The 22,239-nt window shown below is 36.7% G+C and overlaps 1 protein-coding gene across 1 annotated transcript; it reads left to right on the forward strand.

The window, feature by feature from the left end:
- The first annotated feature begins 4,235 nt into the window (after nt 1-4,235).
- On the forward strand, nt 4,236-19,620 carry LOC116171308 (CD63 antigen-like). The gene is made up of 2 exons (XM_031488078.1): nt 4,236-4,962; nt 18,230-19,620. The coding sequence occupies exons 1-2, from the start codon at nt 4,248-4,250 to the stop codon at nt 18,523-18,525; spliced, it is 1,011 nt and encodes a 336-aa protein (XP_031343938.1). The 5' UTR covers nt 4,236-4,247; the 3' UTR covers nt 18,526-19,620.
- The last annotated feature ends 2,619 nt before the right edge of the window (nt 19,621-22,239 follow it).

Consider the following 22,239-nt stretch of genomic DNA (forward strand, 5'->3'; position numbering starts at 1 on the left):
AGCAGTAAAGCGAATAATAGTGGTAATAGCTAATTTGCAATTTGAATCAATTAACACGTTTCGTTTAACTGTGTTATTTACGAATTTGGCCCGATTATCATTCTTGCTTACTTAATTGTACGTCATATAAATATTCCGATTTAGTAACGTTGTGTTGCGAACATCTTGTTTGAGTTGATTATACCGGGTGATTCAAAATGACTGCAGACAGTTTAAATTTTCCGCAAAACTCAACATACCAAATGTCATTTATCTGAAAGCGGCGGTAGATTAATTTAAGGATCACTAAACAATAATCACAATTAATTAATTAAAATATCAAGCACAATTGCACGTCCCGGTTCATGTATTCAAATATTTACTGTAACGAGGGATTGTCACTGTATATTTTTACATATTGTGAAAGAATCAATTAATTCATAACGGAGTTACAAAACATTTAACATTCAACAGTCGATTAACTCGCCCTTAATAAAAATTTCGCAGTAAAAGGAAGAAAACAGTACAAACGGTTGAGTCACCCCACCCCGTATGTGAAGTATTTCAATTTTTTAAAGTAAATGTGATGAGTTTTACGAATAAACACAAAGTGTGATCGTCTCTTCGAATTTGTATTTCACTATTCGTTTTTCCTTTTAGTAATTTGTATAGATACGTAATTTTTGCGTTTTAATTTTGTCGCTTTTGTAAATTGCTCAATTTAGATAAGGTGCTAGAAGTAAGACACATCTGGTCGAATTCTACGTGATTTATCTGTTCGTTTGCGATCAGAAGTTTTATTGTTAGGGAAAATTTAATTAATGCACATGTGGTTCAGATAAGAAGCTTCAGGTGCGCGTTTCTCGTCGTAAGTGGGGACACAAGACGCGTTCTGTCGAAGCTGGGGTTATTGAAGTCTAATTGTAATGGCGGTTTATGTGAAAATTCATAAAGGAGATTATTTTATGATGGAAGTGGTGGATCTTTGAAATACGGAAGACAACATTTAAAGACGACTTTTTCTTTATTGGTGACGATCTGGGTGCGTGATATTTCTTACACGATTATTTTGGGCAGTCGGCCTTATTTGTTTAGTTGAAGACGTAATTAATCGTGATTATAATGAGTAGAAAAAGTTTAAGTAATCGAATTGAGAGATTTAAGTCATAACGTCGTAAGGTGGGTTAGTAAAAGCTAACGGAAAAAGTAGTAGTTTGAGTGTGATTAAACCAAGCAGTTGTTGCATAGTAAAGCCTTTCGACAAGGTTTGTCCTTTTTTTAAGTAAAAATATGAAAATCCGCCAAATGTCATCTATTTCAACAAGCCAGTTTTTTTAATTAGCAGGATCTAGTTTAACAAAAACATAGAAAAAAGGTGAACAATTGCCTATTTATGTTTACATAGAATCCAGTGGCGTAGTAGTAGTAGTATTAGTTGGACCACGTTTTCTGAGATATGCCCCACAGTTGGTATATTTAAACACTCTGTATATCTTCAATTTGTTTGTGTTCTTTTTCCTGAGTACATTTATGTGTCGCAACTTACATATTTTTGGATTATAACCATGAACCAAAAATACAAACGCCATTTTTGACGGTTTTTTAATAGTAGGCCATGGATTCATGGAGATTTTGTTTCGTTAATTGTATCCATGGTGACTAATGCAGCCGATCGCAATCAATAACAATGGCTGACCGTCATTCCAAAAAATTTAAAAATAATCAGATATCAGACATTATAAAAAAATATAGGTAGGTGATGGATTAACGTTAAGATATATACAGGGTGTTGCATTTAAGTCATACCAACTTTGGGTTATATCCAAAAATTTTTTACTACGCCACTGGATAACTACATAAAATATCTAAAACATTGGTAATAAGATATGATAACATCTCAAAAAGTCAAACTTTTCGCTGTCACTCTGTACCTCAGAAACAATCGTAACTAGATTGATTCTTATTAGTTCCTTTTACCTACTGTTCCCTCGTGAGCCTTCTTCACCTTCTGTTGCTGTAGTTAATGTCCATGCTTGTCAGCTCATCTTCTTATGCTTCCCCTCCTTTTGAACTTAGTTCGTGTTTATCCATTTCTTTCATACCTAGTATTTATCTCTTATTCTTGCCACATTCCTTTTGTGTTCATTGTCGGTGATGAGGATTCTTTTACTAATTGATTTTCTCTTCCGGTACTTTCCTCAAATTGTACCGCTCTGCGTCATGACGCTATTCTTAACTTCTCCATCTTTGTTTTCTTCTCTAATACAGATATTGGTGTCCTTCCGTTGAACCCGAATACTTTGTATTCTTTCGCTAATCCCATTCCTTTCACCCTCATATCTCCGTTCCGTATATAAACACCCCTCTCACCATTGCATCGAACAGGTATTTTCTTGATCTAAAGTCATTTTTGAAGCTCTTCTCTGTTGTTCACTATACCTGCCACTTCGCCACTTCCATTTTTTTCTTAGTTCTTTTATTTGCACATTTGCCCCATTATTTTATTGCAATAGACATATCTTACATCCTCTACTCTTTCCTCCCTCCCCTTTCCTCGGTCCCCTTTTCCAAATTTTATGATCTTCGACTTTCCGGCATTTAACTCCATTCCCATTCTTTCCCCTCTCAATTCTTCCCATCATTTCCTTCATCCCTTCTACCTCTGTTGCTAAAATTATTTGGTCGTCCGCGTATGCCACTACGATTCCTCCTCATTCGATGGGTGCATAAGGTGCATAATCTTATTATTTAAAAAGCGGAGTGAACAAAGTCAGAAAGAAAACTTAAATGTTGAAAACGTTTCTAAAAAATTGAGGACATACCCAGAAAACCTAAGTTATGGTTGCTGGGAAAATAAATAAAGAAGAAATTCAAATTTTGGTGCTTTCATTCTGTCGTTTTGATAAAGACTGATCAGTGAAGTGTAAGATGTCCAGTCTTCAATTGGCAGAAATGACGGTCCGCCGCTTTACTCCAAATCTTCACGATCTCATACTGAGATTGGAAAGCGCATACGTTCTTTTAAAGCCACATACAATATTATGATTTTCCTTGTCTTTCACAATAAATATTCCATTTATTTTTTATGTAATTATCTCGCCACCCATCGCGCCGCCATCTTGCGCCATGCTCGGACCAGTTAAATGCACCATTTTTTAACATCTCAAAAAGTCAAACTGTTCGTTTTCACTCTACGCCTCAGAAACTTTGCCAATATTACCGGCTTCATCCTTTCACACGCAGCAACATACATAATGAACTCCAAAATAGCACACAACAAAGAAAAACTGTGACCATTACGAAATTGGATGTAGCTCTAGACGATGATATCACAGATAAATTAAATTGCTATAGCCTGTGGTCATATAATGATGTTCGTTTACTGACCATTAAAAAGAGGAGGTATCCCCCCTATTTTATTCGGGTATAGTATGATATTTGTTCAATGAGCGCGAATCCCTCAATTATGTTCGAAAGAACACGAAAATCTTCCCGAACTTGTTTATTTCTGCAATAAAAGAAAGTTATTTACAAATACGAAAGTAATAACCTACGGTTAACTGGAAAAATTTTCTAGATTCCCCAATCTTTTTAGGGGATTTTCGTGTTTCTGCGGAATTTGGGCAATTTAACGATTCAAGGCTCATTCATGTGAACAAAATCGCGAACGAGTCGGCTAGGTACACGGTTTGAACTGTAAATAAAGTAGTAACAATTTACTTAAAACGGAATCCGTGGATTTTCCGTGTTCTAATTTAGTTCAGAATTAGATTGTCGTTGATTTTGTCATTTCGAATAAAAAAACTGGCGACGGCGGTTACGTAATTTTTTTCGTACCAATCTCTTAATGTAATGCGATCAGTGACTGAATTGCTTTTAGATAACTTTCCAAATGGACGCCTTCTAAAGGGCATTAAAATCGAATCTTATTTCAATAAATTTCGTGTTCCAATCTAATTTCTAATGTGACTTCAGTCCGGTTACGTTATAGATGTTACAAAGGCGTGGAAAATTGACATTCAGTTCCATAGGAGTTATTGTCGGTTGCCGTAAAATTATTAAGCCTCGGGCTTTAAACCATTCTTTCAGGAACAAAAACTCTTTTTAATCCCTTGTTACTTAATATACTATTTGCCTTTTGCGGAACATCCGCAACAAAATCCCTCGGCGTGACTCGAATAAGCACTTTTTCTTAGTATTTACGATGTTGGGGAATTGTCGATTATAATTCTAATGCCTAATTTTGTTACAGGTGTGCATGGGGGGCGATGGGTGGCACTGCGGCTGAGGGGGGGCTGCGGAGGCGGATGCCGTTGCGGCGGTACCGTGGTGGACCTCCTGTGGGCGCAGGAGCGCTGTCCACCCGGGCCATGCGCTACTACCGCCTCTGGATCTACACGTGCAACACGGCGTTGCTGGCTGGATCAATTGCCTTTTGTGGAGCTGCGGCAAGGACATTAATTTTCGATTACCGCCGCTTCCTGATACCATCGCTTACGCTATACCAGCCGTCGTTTTTGTACGCTTACCTAGCCCTCGCTACGCAAGGAGGAGCGCTTCAGATACTGGGATGTGTTGGTGCCGTTCGACTATCGGAACGCATGCTAAATGCGTATTGGTTACTGTTATTGGTGCTATTGTTCGGTGACGTTGTACTTGGCGCGTTTTGGGCATTTCGATTCGATAGAGTTTGCCAAGAGCTGAGACCAGGGTTGCGGATCAAGTTGTTGCAAGAGTATGGCGCGGGGGGTGACCTAACTATACTATGGGACCGTTTGCAAAGAGAAAGCGAATGTTGTGGACTTACCGGTCCAGGGGACTATAATAATCGGAGTGGATATCAGTTAGAAATGCCGCCGAGTTGTTGCGCGGAACCATCTCGGAATGTTAACGAAACCAGGTGTGTACGGCCGCACGCCAGTGGATGTGATGAACGGCTACTAACATATTTGCGGGATACCGCTTCGTTGCTAGCTATTTTAGGTGAGCCATATTTATTAGCAGTAGGTAAAAGAGAATGGAGCTTATTGGTACGTAAGTGGTACCACTTGGTAGTCCTGGCCATAGGTACCATGCCCATCCCCAAACACCACAACAAATTCTATAAAGACCCCGAAATCCACAATAGCCCTTTACTCCAAACAATATATATATCGCCCACAGCGCTTGGAACCGGAATCGGAAAAAAACGAAATTGGAACCGGAACCGTTATTGAATAAATTAGTGACATTGGAACCGGTTCGATTTTCATTCTCAATCAATTCCTGCGTACCAGATCGTAAAACGGTTATAGTTATTCCACCTAAGGAATTAGTTCCTTGAGTGAAAGGTGTACTTCCGTAAAAAAAAAGGGGGGGGTCATTTTTTACACCAATGCAATACCTCCCTTACTAACGTGCAGGTGTGTATAAAAAATAATAATTATGTTTATTCATAAATATTTTGACTTTTACTACTCCTAGAATCCTTACAGAACTGAACAAAAAATGGAACCGGAACCGGAATCGAAAATTACTATATCCAGACAACCGTAACTGACCCCGGAATATAAGTATGCAACCGGAACCTATCGGTTCAAATGGGTTCTAACCCCTGCCTCCCACGATGACACTTGTTTAAAAGTTCTATGTGAAAGTGGGAGGGTTGGAAGGTTGGATTTAGCGTTATTTGTTGTAGTCGACAGTGAGTAGCGACGTGACTCTTTAAAAAGTTAGTTCGCGGAGCCCTGAAGAAACCCACTCTTTCGGTATAAAGTCAACTTTTAATGGCGATGAGAGATCAAATCTGTTCAAGCAGTCATAGCATCAGTTACATTGCAAGATCCACAGAATACCATGGTTTTCAAAAGAATACCACAGATTACCATAGATAGAACATCAGTAATTACCACAAAATACAATATAGTCGGTGTTTTCGTTTTTCGAAAACTTTCTCTTCACTTTACACTTTTCTATTCATAACGTGATTATTCTTCCACTGAAATCTGGTAAAAAAAATTCCAACCGTGGCCCCACTCTTTCGTAACTACCACTATTTGAGTAACCATGAAAAATTAAAAATACGCTTGACTTTCCTCACAATAAAATACCCTTTACGAGTACTAAATTTGAATCCATTTACAGGAAAATTCTCACTAACTAAAACAAATCAAACCTTAAAAGGAAATTAGAAATCCTTGTTAATGGGCTCCTAGGTAATAATTTTTTCTAAAATAACAAAATAACAGGCTCTAATTAGCCTGGTTGGTACCAGACTCAAACAAAGAAGAATTTTTTTAATCATTAATGTCAATGAAACATTTACTCAAGGGAACCAATTATTAATTTTGTACAAAACAAAAGGATAATTTTTTACAGTACCTCTTAAATAATGGTCCTTGAAATTAATAACTTTCGTAGCATACAGAATCGGTAAGGCCCTTCGTGTACAAATGATACCTTCTGAATTACCATTGTTTAATTGATAGTGGATCTAAAGTAGTACTGCAGTTGGCCTCATCAAGATTCTCCTGATAATGTTTCGCGGGTATTGACTAGCATGTGGTTTTTATTGTCCACTGCCCGGGGGTTCCGCCAAGATAACCCTTATAACTTTCCCAAATAACATAGGTATGCTGATTACGATCGACTTTCGCTACGGACTCGCTATTCCCAGACACCCGGATTTCCAAGTAAGTGTAACGGGAAAATTATGGGGACCGTAGGAAAATATTTCGGCAGTTGGCCCTGGTCAAATTTTGGCAATTGGTCCGGAATGCAAATTCGGCAGTTAATCCGAGATGCGGGATCATATTTCGGCAGTTGGCCCGGGATGATATATTTCGGGAGTTGGCTCGAGGTGCTTTGATAATTGATTCGGAGTATTTCGGAGGTTGGCGGTGGGGTATTTCGGTAGTTGGCCCGGGGTTACCCGTCATCTTGCATGCTGGATCCAGCTAGGATGCTATACCCGATACTGGATCCGCCATTTTGGATGCTGGACCCAACTTCATGGATGATGGACCCTACACTTTTACGTCACCGGTGATTGCTGGATTTTTTTATTGGTATGGCTTTGGGATTCGAACCTGCGATACCTGAAATAGAAGGCTAGCGCGTAACCACTTCAGTTACGGGGACTTTAACAATTTTTTAGTTACAGGTTGAAGAGGTGTAGTTTAAACTTTATTCATTTTGAAAACTGTGCAAAATTGCATTTATTTAAGCACACAACATGTACAGGGTAATCTAAATCGATTGTATCGACAATGGTATCGATGGAATTTATTCAGAGAGTAGAGTTATTAAGAGGTGGAAAAACCGGGCCCTATTCTGCTCCCCTGACAGCCCTGTATGCGATAATCCGTCCAGGTTCACAGTTGCATCCTCTTACACAAAAACGTCATTGCACAAGACACAAACATTCAAACATAGCACTTCGCATGTACACTCGCTACGATTGGAAGAAGAATGACTGGTTAAGGTTATGCGTTAACGTCAGACTAATGACGATAAATCCAATATTTTGTCTGTACTACACCGTTATTTTCGCTGGTCTTAGAAACTAGATTAAGCTGTCGATTAAAGTCCATTCCCCGCTGTTCAAAGTCCAAAGGTTGCCGACCCCTGAAATATGTGTATGTGTTTGTGATTGAATATTGAAGACAGTTTCTTAACCGTTAGATGAACTTATTAATCTAATAGATGGCGGTTAGGTTCCTATCCATTTAAATACAGCTACTGAGACACTGGAGTGATAAAAAATATACCAACCTGAACGCAAACGTGAACCCAAACGTGAACGCAATCTCGAACGCGAACGTGAACGCGAACTCAAACCTGATGATTCAAGTTCAAAGTTCAGCGTTTCAGGGTCCAGCATCCAAGATTATGGTTCCACCATCCAGTATGGTGGATCCAGCATACGAGATGGATGCAGCAACCAAGTTCGCGGGTACAGCATCCTAAATGGGCCCCAGATGACGCGTACCCCCGGGCCAACTACCGAAATAGCTCCGTGCCAACCTCCGAAATACCCCGGGTCAACTACCGAAATATATCACCCTGAACCAACTGCCGAAATATGGCACCCCAAGCCAATTGCCGAAATGTGATCGCGCACTCCTGGCTAACTCCCAAAATATTTTCCCACGGTCACCAGAATTTTCCCAGGTTAAAGTACCGTTATGCTACTTTTATACTTCAGCACTAACACTTCACGTTCTCATGATAAGAAAAACCCAATTAGACTTTAGTTCGACCACGGCCAAAGCCCAAATACTTTTGATTACTCGCAATTAGCTCTACACCGGCTCAAAACCGAATGCCCAAAAAATCTTTCCTTCTATTAATCCCTACCTAACCCTTTTAATTAATTAACACCCCAAAATGGCGCTTTATTCATGAAATCGTCCATTTTTAATGAAGAATTAATCCGATTTATTTCTTCTAGTGAATTAAAAGGGAGCTAGGGTCATAACTCAAAATTCCACGCTAGTTAAAATGTGTTTTTCCCAGAATCTTCAGTTAAATCTTGCAACGAAATTCCCAGTCAGCAGTTTTGGTTATGTAGACCTAATTAGCATATAAAAAACAAGGGCGTTTCACTCGTAATGTAAACAGTGGCTACACCTAATTCTACAATCTTACAATTCTGGAGCACGGAAGAGGCTGGTCAATGTTTGTCTGCGAGATAATGCAACGGGGTTGGAATTTAAGGGGGAATTTAAGCTATTAAATAGGCTTTAAATGTGTATTTTAGTCAGTTTCAAAGACACATCGACGATTTTAATGTCATATTTCCTTTTAAAGGTCGCCAAGCTCGCGTTCGGCTCCCGAGCGTTACGCGTCCTCTATATTCTGTGGAGTTGCGCATGAGAGGATTTTACTTCCGTCCAAAACATATAGTGCATACCGAGCGATAAGAAGTAGCCACTTCAAAAATTGTCTTAGCACAATATTTATTTGGTCCACGTCATCCCTTTACTTAGATTTTGTGTTGGGTTACTTCTCTCCGGAAGTGAATTTTATAACCGGTTTTTCTAACCTGCTATGCTCGCAAAATTGAACACTGAATTATGCTAAACTTTTGAATATATAAACGACAAAATCAGTACGAACTAGATTCCATTTACAGATGTCAGAATGAAATCGAAATGATTACTGTTCTTAATTCAAAACCCGAAAAACATTTTGAGCAGTACGATTAACACTCCCGTGACCCTAATTCGAAAGAAATTTTCTTGCGGTGGTCCCCCAGAAACGAATTTCTCCCAAACAATTCCAGACTAATCCCTACAACCTACTACTTGTTAATTAACGCCTTTGAATGCAGGAAATCTAGATTGTTCCTTAAGGAGCCCACGCTCTGGAATTCGGCTGAATTAGATGTGGACAATGATCTCTGCTATCGTTGCAACTAAAACCCTACTGAGATAGATCTCTTTTAGTACCCACTGTAGCCGAACGAATTCCGCAATTCATTATGAGGTCAACAAGTCGTAGAATTTAATACGCAGCGAAAATGGCCGCTACCTTTATTTGAAAACTCAGAATTTCCTACAAATCTTGCCCATCAAAAGCCTGCGACAATGTGTAAGAATGTGTAAGAATCTCCGAAATTACTACTTTCTAAAAATTCGAAAAAAATAAATCCAAGCTGCCGTTGCACGAAACATGAACTTTATAAGAAAACTTCTCCTTTGGCCCACTTCCTATATCAGATGATTTATTGAAACAATCCTGCTAGTTCTACATGTATTATAACTTGTCCTAAGTGGAGTCAGCGAAAATATTAGCTGGAGATTATGACACACGTCGTTTGAAATGGTACGCCGTACTTTTTATTCGTTGACAAAATTTGCGGACTTTTTTAAATAATAAATCAAGAGCTGCGGACTATTTATTTACCTACCCCCACACGCAACCTCAAGCTATCCATTAACAATAAAAATAATTCACATAAATCTATCAATAAACTCACGTGTGTTGGAGAAATCATGGCATGACCTAGTCTACTTAATTATGAATGTATCCGAAGATCCCTGTTTGTCAACTGACCTCACGTAATAAATTTATTATTCATGAAAAAAGCATATTTATTTTTAGAATTTCCGATAAAATCACGAGGGAGGGTTGTTCTGTAGGTATATAATGCTATTAGCGCAATTTCTTTTCAAAGATATTTTCACAGAAAACGTGGAAAAAAGGGAAATATTAAAATATCTTTCTGCCGTCATGTAATATTCATTCATTAACTGTAATCTTCTTTTTTCCTTTTCACTTGACTCGATTCTTTACTCATCGTCGCGCTTTTTTCCCATTAAGGACTTTCATTTTTGCTTCAAAGATGACGTATTGCCATTCTCATTCATGCTTTCATGTTATAATTCGATTAAATGAATGTAGATAAAGTACTACAGCTATTTATTAGAATCCACAATTTTGCACGCACTTTATGTACGTTAGCAAACCAAAGGGACGTTTGTAGACAGCAACGCAGGTCACAAGTAAATCATAAAAGAACATCATATTATTTGATTCGAAGGACCATGTTTCATAGTCACAAATAGTTCATCCTTCTCTTGGCACTTTTCTTCTAGTTATACGGGCCCAGACACATATATTTCGGACCAAACCGTTGAGTACAATTTAAAGACTCACAATGGAATTTTTCTGAGCGGTAGTCCTCTATTACGCTTAATAAACACAGATTTTTGCCTCGAGGAAAACCGCATGATTTTTATTTATAGACAGATGAAACTACGCATTGTCCATTGGTATTGTTCCGATAGAAAAACTGTTTTGGAACTTTTGCCCGGATTAATTACCGCATTACTCTCGCAAACTTTTTTGTTGCACTCACTCATGCCGAGAACGCATTTGTAACTAAATATCCCTAATTAATATCACTACATTTCAAAATACATTAAGAAACAAAGCGTTATTGAAATTAAACGACGCAGCCAAAGATCAGCTTCATTTGCACCACGGTTTTAAGAATTCCGTTCCACTTGTCAATTAATTTATTGTGAAATGAACCCCCAAAATGTCGCCAAACTATACACTTTCTTTGATATACAGTGGCCTAATGTTCTACCCTTAGGTATATATACGTCTGAGCTCGTATTTTCAACGTTGGTGTTTTGCTAAGTCGACCGTTCGATATAGATTAGATGAAAACAGATTTCAACTTATTGGTGCACGCCGACTCGTTTCCATTCTTATCGTGAAGGCGAGACACGAACGTGATTTATATCTCAAAAAAAGTATAATGTAACCAAAAAAAAAACAAACACAAACTGACTTCGTGACGTTAAAAGATATAAACATAAAATTCAAGCACCTCAGCAGTAAGCTATTTAATGCTCGATCATGAACCGAAGATGGAGCTCCAATTTTACGTTCCTATAGGGCACTAAAATCGGATTAGGTGTTAATGCACGTTTAAATACTTTGTAACGTTGCTTGCAATACGAAGTACTTTATGTCCAAATAACGTAATCCTCGTTCCTTTTCAGATGGTTATAGTAAATTATGCGGGCTTTAACTAAGCAAGGCACGCAAGAGGAAGCTCGAGTATTAAATTGGACTTTTATAATCTGCGATCGATGATTGGGTTGGAAATTATGGCTTAAAGTGCTCAGGATAATTTGTAGATTTAATATTCCTTGCATTTTTATCTACAACTCGTATGCCGTCTGCTTTAATTTTCCAGCGCAGTTATCCAAAGTGAATTGCTTTCCATCGCTATACGCTATTCAAACTTTGACCATTCGAGTTGCTAGCAATTAAGACCGATTTAACGTACAAATATGCATAATGTTACAATTTCATCGCCTCGATTGCACAATTTCCAAAGTACAAAGGCGACACTTATCCCACACCGGATTATGGGTTCCATCAGACATTGTTTTAATTTGTTCCTTGAGCAGTACAGATATTCTAATCTGTTGTTTCATTTCGCACCCTGAATTACAGGATTTAACGTACCCGTATTAATTTAAGGTTAATTTGCAAATCTCTTTGAGCGGCACGCATTTTTAACCGTCATTCCTAATGATCCTAATAACATAAAAATAACCCTGACGAATGAATATGTTACGCGATGCTCTCAAAGCTCAGGCTTTCAAAAGTCCAAAATTATCTTCAAATTATAAAAATCTGCAAGTCTATTTCATTTTGTACTTTTCAGGATAGCAAATTGTATTCTCTTAACTCCAGACCGAAACGGAGGGGCATACAAAATGTACAGCCAAAGGACTGTTAATACGTTCACCACTTTATTTATTGCTGACTACACACTACACTTCTTCTACATAACTTATTAACATCACGAGTTACTGTCCTTACCAAAACGCCACCAAACAAACAACTCCAGTGTACAACAAAACGCATAGCAAACAGCTATACTTCCACCACCAAAAAAGCCTTGATTAACACCTGCCTCTTATGTTTAACAACTCTCCCCTTTCCTCGACTTTCGCCTCTCCTTTTTTAACAAAACACTGCGCGTCTTAGGAAAATCAAACCGCGCCTATGCTATCTTATCTCGAAATTTAATTAGTGTACACAGCACAAACCACTCTTATCGCAACGACCGGAGATAAACTTTTACCAAAAGTATAAAGTTAATCTTTTTAGCGCATACTTTAGATTTATGATAAACTGGCTGTATCTCAGTTACCTTTGAGCATTGAGCGCATGAGCACAGGATCTTTTCTGTTAAAATAAACAAATCTATAACATATTAATATATGTACCATTCCTCATGAAACACGCTGTATATGAGAAGCTTCTTTTCAAAGTGCAATAAGTCCATTTTCAAAATTCTGTGTTTTTTCAGATTGAGACAAGTCAACCCTATTATCAATCATAATAATATAATGCTTCATTTTATAATGCCACCAAAAAAAGACATAGACTAAAGACCGTATAGTGTGGCGGCGCACCATCTTGCTGCCGCCACAGATAATTTCTATTTGGAAACAACCAATGTGATTATTGATATGGTTGAATAGAATATTAAACGACCTATCACAATCATGTATCTCAAGCCCCTACTTCCTATTTCAAAATGTATGGGTTGCCACCCTCACTCTAAGGGTATTAAATTTAGGGATGAAATTTGTACATATTATGATGTAATTTTTAAATATGAAATCAGATCTCAGGTTCAGTCGCACCCAGTTAAGAAATAATGAATTTATTCCTTTCATTTGCATCATATTGTATACAGTAGGTACATGTAGTAATCCCAATCCCAATATTGATCTAAATTAATAATTTGGAAGACTCGGCAGCCTTGATCAATTTCCGAAAATTCCGAATGATTAGAACATCTTCAATTCTTGAACTCGAGAACAAAAATCTAAGATGAACACTCTATCCGGGTCGCACAAAGGATTAGAATAAACACACAATTAAGACGTGAAAGAGTCTTCCAACTTATGGCTACCTTCCTATGGAAGTTGATAAAGTATAACAGTTCAAGGTATTTAACTGAATGTATAGTAAACCGTAGCGATCTACACAGCATCAATACCAGGAAGTTAAAATATCACATATCTAAACATGGGACTTCTAAATATAAGGGATGCTTTGCCTATGTGTCTCCCCATACACTTAATTTAATTTTTGACTGCTAGGAAAAATTAAAGTTTAACTTGCACTTAAAGTCATATTATTACACTTATTATTTTATTACCTTTTTTTGTCTCTCTTTTTTGTTTTGTTATTTACTAAATACAGTCATAATGATATTATAGCTAAGCTGGGGCATTATACTTAATTTACTTTGGCAGAATGGAAGAACGACCACGTCGAATTCTTGCCTTTTGCGTCTTTGTTTTGTATCATTTACACAATAAATATATTATTATTATTATTAAGTTTAAGTTCTTAAACGTGGATTATTATTAAGTGATTGACAATTACTACAATTTTTTCCACAACTCAAGTAATGGAAAATTTAAACAAAATAACTGCACGAAGCTTGTTTGGACAAATTACCCCGTACGCAGACGTTCGGCAAATAAAATAAAAAAATCTCGATGAAAAAATGACGAATTGCCGGTGGCTGTTCAAACGGTGCCAACTTTTAACTTTTAATAATAAGGGAACACTGAAAGCCTCACGGTGCACTAACTGCTTGACTTTTCAACTTGACAAACTTTTTCCATAAAATGGACAAACCGCTTTAAACTTCTCACACAGCATTTGTTAACTTGGTTCTGCACAAAATTATTGTAATAAAGACAAAAACTTATACTAATCAAATCAGGCGGACTACACAAATAATGTAAAGACACGTACCTACACGCTTTCCAACCGTCGCGAACCAGCCAGCCTAGTTTCGTCGATTGCTGGTATTTAATGAAACACCGCTTCCACAATAAAATAATCTCTCAAAATCTTTCAAAAACACCGCCAATCATAATTAGACCTGATAACCCCGGCTTCGAAAGAATTTACAATTTTCTTTTGCTCGTAGTGGCAGAAAACCCACTCCAAAGTGATGTTGATCGGATTTATGGCACATACATGGGCGGTGTAATTAATTTAATCCGGAAAAATGATTCACGGTCATTTCAAATGATGCGATTTGTCGTAAACAACACATTTCTTTGATCCACTGCACACTTTGAGAGCAAAATTCAAATATTAATTTGAAACCGTGAGAAGTTTGCAGATTTCGAAAAAAACTCCTACCTTAAAAAATATCAAAGGTATTTAACTCGAGAGGAGGCGTTTGATAAGCAGAAATAGTATGAAACCGTTTGCTTAAATATGCCAAATTTAACTTAAAAAGACTTGAGGTTCCCTCCTACCAATGTGGTTACATAAGATTCATAAGAATGTGTGAACTTTGACCGTTTACAACAACAGCTAGATTTTGCTATTATTTACTGGATCTTAAATCAAATCTAAAGCAAATTTGAACTAGAAACGTCTTTTCCTTATTGTTATTCTTGGCGATTATATTTCCTTAATTTTGGCGATCGCTTTATATCTGTTCTAAATGAACATTTTTGAGAGGGGGCCGTTACGAATCTGTTCTAAAATGAACAAATGGTAACGAAGACTTTTAAACATGGCAACGGACAGCGTAAAATGTAAAAATTTTGTCATGAAATGAGTTGAGAAATTGTCATGCTTTATTGACGTTTGAAAAAAACAAAATTATTATCCCGCTTCTTAATTTTAAAATTTTTAGACTTCAAAGCTCCGTATCTTGGGATCGATTCCACCAAACAAGATGATTTTTTTTTAAATAAAGGTAAAGTTTAGGTACTTTGATTGACTCTTATCGCGCTAGAAGCAAAAATATTTTTAAAAAATTTCAATGTCGAGGTTTTTCGAGCATCCTGAGGATAACATAATGAAATTTTGATAGAAAAATGGAGCGCAGTACTACTGAACACCACTGGACAACACACTAAAGTTTCAGAAACTCTGCATTTTTTACAAGCTCCAACCCCCATACCGCCTGAGCTATAGAGATACTTCATCAAATCTTGTTAGAAAGGATCTTTTTGGAAAAATGTTCAGGAATATTTTCTAAAACCTTCTCCCCTTCGAAATATTCCCAAACTTTTATTAGACAAATTTATTAGGCACCTTTTCAAAAATTTTCCGCCTTACAAATCATTGAAACTATCCTTGAAATCATCACAAGAGGTCGTTACAGATACAATAATTTTTTTTAATTTCTGAATCTCATTCGAAACCATCGAAATCGTTTTTTAAACATCTTTTACGATATTCTCTAATAACTATTAAAAACCTCTGGCGAAACCTTCTTAAGAAGAATATGACAAGGATTTTTTTGAGGATCATTTTAGGCTTATTTTTACAAATTACATTACAAAAACTTATTGCAAATGTAGAACTGCTAATCAATAAAGACATTTATTATTATTATTAAATGCTTTTAAAAAAGAATGTTCCTTAAAAAATGTACATTCTTTAGTTCTCAGAACCGTAAGTAGTGTGTTTAGAAATACTTTTGGAAATATTCTAAGAAATAGTCCTTCATTATCGTTCAGCTCGTCCTCAAACCTTTACGGAACTTAATAAAAAGAAAAGTTAAATAATTCTGGGTCTTCCAAGAAACCGTTTCTGACAACATATTAATAATTTTCGTAAAAAGAACCCTTTTAAAAATCTTAGATGTATCCCCTACAAATTAACCACAAATCTGTGGGTATATTTTTTAAATCAGAAAGGTCTTTTTGTAATCATGCTAGAAATTTTGAAAAATATTTTTTGGAACCGTAGACATTATGTGCAAAACCTTTTAGGAATCTTCTTGGATAAACATTACGAATTTTCTTAAGAATATTAATGCCCTTTTTTCTCTTGAATTTAGTAGAAATGGTAAAGGAAATATTAGAGGTAAGAAGTTTGTAAATTTTCCTAACCAACTTACTACACACCCTTCAGCATATTTCTGTTCATTAGCGCATTTTTTAAGAATTAAAAAAGGCCCCCCCCCCCCAACGAATTATTTCCTGAAATGCTGTTTTTGAAAGTAAAAAGTGCATAACTTTTACATACGACAACCAATTGGTCTCAGATTTTGCATACGCATGCCTTTAGTGATGCCAAGTTAAACTTTAGAAAATGGGGGGGAGGGGGAAGGTGGGGTAAAAATACTTGTTTTTCTGTTGTGCCATGATGTTCATTTTCCTTTTCCTCTAAAACGCATTATGCGGGTCACTCTGTAATTGGGCACATGCCTGTTAAGGGTCCCAAACAAGTGTGTGGGTACCAATACGATGTATATAAACCAAGATACATCGTTGCTACATCGTGTAGCTATCGCGTCACTTTGAAGGCCCTTAGTCTTTATCTAATTAAACCCGTCCAAAAATGACGGAGTACTACTCAAGGCAACCATTAATTAATTTTCAATTATTAAAGCTCCATTTATTTTGAAAAACCCACATAATTCGAAAAACCGCACCCTCAGCGACTTTTAGGCGTACTTGTTATCTGTACGCAACGTAAGAAATTTAATATTTGACTCTCGTTAAAACGGATGTAACTGCATACAAAAGACAGACTCCCTGACGTGATCCAGTTTAATTAAACACGATCAATATTTGTCGGAAAGAACACGCTAGAACCTTGACATTTTCTTAAAAATTCTATTTTACTTATTTCTGCGAGAAAAATCGAACAAATTTAAATCCACCGCCCCTTACAGTACCCCCTTTTGTTTTTTGAGACGAAGAAAACCTGATAAGAAAATTCTAAAAACTCCTAAAAGAAATGTAACACCTTTTAAATCTACTAAAAAGTAAAAACATAAAATAAATGTCAAAAACTCCTAAAAAACTAACCTATCCAATCTAAAAACCCTAAACCTAATCAAAAAACAATTTATATACATTTCACTTCACTTTTCCACTTCATTATTCATTTCGTACTGTCATATTTTCTTCTTTTTTATTCCTTTTTTTCCAGTTGATAAGATTCCATCTTTTCTCCTCAACTAAACTAAACGTGGAGAAGCTAAACTAAAAACCGTTCTCTTACGAAATTTTGTTTCCTGTCTTTGCAAAGGCCAATACAGAAAAACGATTTAAAGATAAAATTGACGATATTGTTTTGTGTAAAAAACTTTTATGCTGTGGTAATCATTGGTATTCGTGCTATCCTTTTTATACTCCGCGATATGATCTTGGCACGTAACGTCAAAATTCGTATTGTCACATTTTAGAATAAAATTGATGCCTAAACAATAATTTTATTCATGAAGTCCGAATATTTTTTAATAGGAAATATAAGGCGGCGGATACTCTTAGTGAATAGCACCGTTCCAAACGAAGCCGAATTGAGTTAAAAAGGCGATACGTTTTAAAAGCTCTAAGGTACTTATACGTTTTGAAAAAATCTATAAAATTTACATTAAGTTAGATACATGAGCAGCTTCAATTTCCGTTCTGTGACGTTTATACACTTTGAATATAAAACAGTGTTACTTATAATCGAATCAAAGCCTGGGAAAAGTGAAATTCTATACTCTTTGCAATAGATATGTGCTTTGAAATAGCTCTTGTTCACATTAACAAAATATTTCGCTAAGTATAATCAGTTACAAAACCATTATTTGTAGAATCTCACCCCTGCTACTGTGCTCCACAATTTATATCACATGGATTACACAATGTGGGTTATTATAAACGCATTATCCTCTCTCTGTAGCATTAAGATAAGCCTCCCTAAAATATGTTTGCGGCTGACTGAGCGTATTTGTATGTTTTAGGTTACTGTGTGCTCGCCTTCCTAAAGCTGTGCTTCCTGGGGATCCTTCGTTACGAGATCCGTGAAATGATACAAAAAATTCGTATCCTTCGCGCGGAACTGGAACTGCCGAATGTAAATGGTGCCGTTCCCGGTACGCTTCGAGCTGAAAGTGCCGAAAGCGAACGCGAATCTCTTCTGGTGAGGCCCGAAAGTGCGGCACTGCTCTCGTCGCCACCGAATCCGTCGAAGAATCCGAACGGCAATAATAATTACGAGATGAGGGAGTACAGACGAAGCAGTCGCGACAATATATGACTAAAATATCGCCTGGAGGGTCTTTTTAGTCGCGGTAGATGGAACCGCGAGAAGAAAGGTCCTCTGGCCACGCCTCTGGAGGAAATATTTACGAAGCCAACACGTGCCCGACCAAGGGACGAAACATGTTGAGACTGATCGAGTGACAAGGTAAAACTCGAAAGTCGTAGTCACCGTTCCGCTCCATTTTAGATTCCTACATAGGGAAACTCAAATTTTGAGTGTCACCAAAACGTTCATCATAAACCAAAGCTTTTTTAGGAGCGCTTAGAGCGCTTTAAAATTTACTACCTACTATAGACCACCACGGTATATAAAATAATGATTATATTAAAATAACAATGTATGTAGCTGCGTGAAATGATAACGAATAAATTCAGTAAGATAAAATTGCTTAAATTTCGTAATTGAATTGTAAAATGTTACATAAATTTAAATAATTAAATGTGAAAACCTCCGCAGCTTCAGAGGCGAACGGACGACTGTTGAATAGTGATTGATTTAGTATAGTTTCGGGAAATGACGATTAATGTTTGCATAAAATGAGCTTAATTTTGATAGTGCCTCGTCATATACAGTTACCTAAACGAAGCTGATAATGGACTTACCTAATATTTATACCTAAAATGTAGCGAACGTAGTATTATACAATATTCGATTTGTGTAGAGAATTCCAAAATATTAAATTGCTTTTAAATATGAAAGAATTTAATTGAGAATCTAGTGTGATATGAGATGACGTGCATAGGAACTTACATAATATGTGCGAAGCCTTTGTGTACATATTATATTTAATTTTTCATGAATGCGTACGAGTGCAGCCATTCAATTATTCTCATTTCCAAAGAGTTTCCATTGATTCGGTTTAAATAGACATCTCAAAACGTTGCGGTAAAACCGAAAGACTGTGCATGCTTCAGAAATTTAAGCACGTAGTGCAAACGCACTTAGGCTTAATCCTTTAGGATGGATAAGTGACTTTTAATTTTAGGCTTCCAAAAATTTGCATCGAGTGATATTGCAAAAGTAACAGACATGGTTGGCAACACTTATTTTATAAATTACGACAAAATCAAAAAACTCCATAGATATAAATGACAGTATAATGACCAATTCAACCTATTTTTACGCTTCCTCATTTTTTACGCGAACTTTATGCGATAGAATTTATGTAAAGTTATTGTTAAAAAGCTATGTCATGTTATGCCTGTGAATAGAGAGAATATACAGTGCGTTTCCTGATCCGTTGCCACGGTAAATGATTATTTTAATTTCACTAATAGGTGGTGTACCAATAGTGAAACGCTCTGTACATTGTAACTATATTTCCAATAAAATATTGTTAGAAAAAGACACTTTGTTCTCTTACCTTTAACTCGTCGCCTTTCAGCTTGATGCAGCAGTCGACAATGGATCCTCCGATGACGACCTATAAAAAAAAATAAAGGTTGGTAACGGTAAGCCTTTATATGACAAATTTAAGAAAGAGTTTCTTGAGGTTTTGTACACGTTGCATTGTATTAGGATAGACATATAGGTGAGAAACAATAATGGACGAAGTGTAGAACCTTGTGGAGGGTCCTGACATCACCGTACCGTAACATAGAGCTTTTTCAAAGGTTAGGCAAAGGGTCCAGAAATCGGCGAATTGTATGCATCCTTTGCAAAAATGCACCACTAACGAGATATCGCGTTAGAAAGATTTTTCTATGTCCATAACTTTCCTATACGGCCAGTTATAATTATCGAGACTTGTGGATTCAACAGGCCTTCTGTAAATAAATAAAGCATTGTCTCTTTGTTTTCATGTTTAAACCGCTGTACAAGGCTTTTTTCGCATTGATACTAGGTACCTAAACATCGAGAGTGACACAACATAAATAAACAAGTTGTAAGTGAGCATATGCATGATTAAAGCGCATTTTTGGTAATACTGGTCAGTATTTTATTAGCGATAAGTTTAAAATTATCGATCTCACGAGTAATTTTGGCTACGTTAAATAATTAATTTTATTTAATTTCATTTGAGGGTACGTTTTTATTTTGTAAAACAAATCACAAAGTAAATAATTAAGTTTTTATACTGGTAGCGCTTTCTAACGGTAAAATTATAGCACCTCCGAAAACCATATAGAAATTATTTTCTTAAATTATCGATCTCACAAGTGATCTAACTCAAAATATACCAGAGCCTGCACATCTACACTATAGCAGAAAGCTTTTAGTGAAAATTTGAAGTCTCTAGCTACTGTAGTTGCTGAGATCTCACCCGGACAGCCGGCCGGCCAGCCATAACGAATATAATAGCGTATTTTTTTAAAAAATGCGCTAAAAACAAATAAACATCATCAGTTCTCACATGACGCAGACAGATAAAAGTATCACATGCAGTTATGGGTTTGGAATTGTAAATTTTTTATACATCGCTGCTAAGTAGTGGTCATCGTATTGATTGTTTGATAATTTGTCATCATAAATAGCGTAGGTATCTTTATTTCCCATTCACTAGGGCAATGACAATTAAAACTCGCAATTTTTAAAAAAATCTTGACAAGAGGTCGACCTAAAGCTCTCGGTATAGTTACTCTTTTTTGTATTACAAAAGCTCAGTAGGTGTCAGGATCATTATAAACAGAGAAGCACTTATCTAGCTGTAAGGTAATTAAGCGACTTTTAATTTTAATGGATAGCAGTCTTTGGAGAGTGTGTTTGTCAAGCAGATTTTTTTTCGATTATGTGTCAATAGTGCAATAATAAAAGAGCTGTTGACCTTGGTAATTAGGTTCAAGACGGGTAGTCTTTTACCTGGTCACAATATTTTTGGCGACCGTGACAGGACAATCTTTGATGGTGTTTCGCGAACTAACTGTGGGAGAAGAAGGAGTGCTATTGAGTTTATATACGCGGGTAGTATATCGATTGTTTCTGTTTTTTGATTGTGATAGACGAATACCCTGAAAAAGAAACACGGAATTTTACGAGCAAGTTTTGCCAGATTTGTAAAAGATCTGGAAAACCAGTTGAACGCAGACAAGGGAGATCTCCAAAAGGTAAAAGTAGTTTGGGAGATGTTGCAACAAAAGGGGGAAGCGTTGAAGACAGCTGACAATGACAGTCTTGTCCTGCAGGATATTGCAATTACAGAAGTGAATCTGCTGACTGAAATGGACACATCGTCGAGTATCGTAAGCTGTTCACCTAGGAAGTCGATGTGTGAAGGCGTTCGACAGAATATAGAAGTAAGGTCACTAGATGCATTTAGTGAAGGAGAAAAGGAGTCCCGATTGTTTCAAAGTGAAACAAATGCCATTGGAAGACAAACGTAAGACATTGATCGACAAGGGCGCTTGTTGTGGTTGGACTCATCTTCGGGCAATATGTACCGTTTCGTCAGAGCGTAAGGTTGAGACGCCTACGAGAAATCAAGGAACACGTTAAGATTAATAACCAGCCCTGTGATGTATCAGTAACATTAAACTTAACGTGCAGGTTATCTGTCAAAAACATCATCAATAACGCAAAATAACGTTTTTTGGAAGATAACTTGCACGTTAAGTTTGACGTTTCTGATACAGGGCTGAATGATAAAGGTAAATCAATATTAACGCACGAGTGTTTTTTGCAAACGGTCTACGTGAACTTGATGAATGGAACAAAGTGCGTGCGCTGATTGATAGTGGGTCTCAGAGATGAGTACAGTACAGAGACTCTGTT

This window comes from Photinus pyralis, unplaced genomic scaffold (genome assembly GCF_008802855.1).
Source record: "Photinus pyralis isolate 1611_PpyrPB1 unplaced genomic scaffold, Ppyr1.3 Ppyr1.4_LG5, whole genome shotgun sequence".
NCBI lineage: Eukaryota > Metazoa > Arthropoda > Insecta > Coleoptera > Lampyridae > Photinus > Photinus pyralis.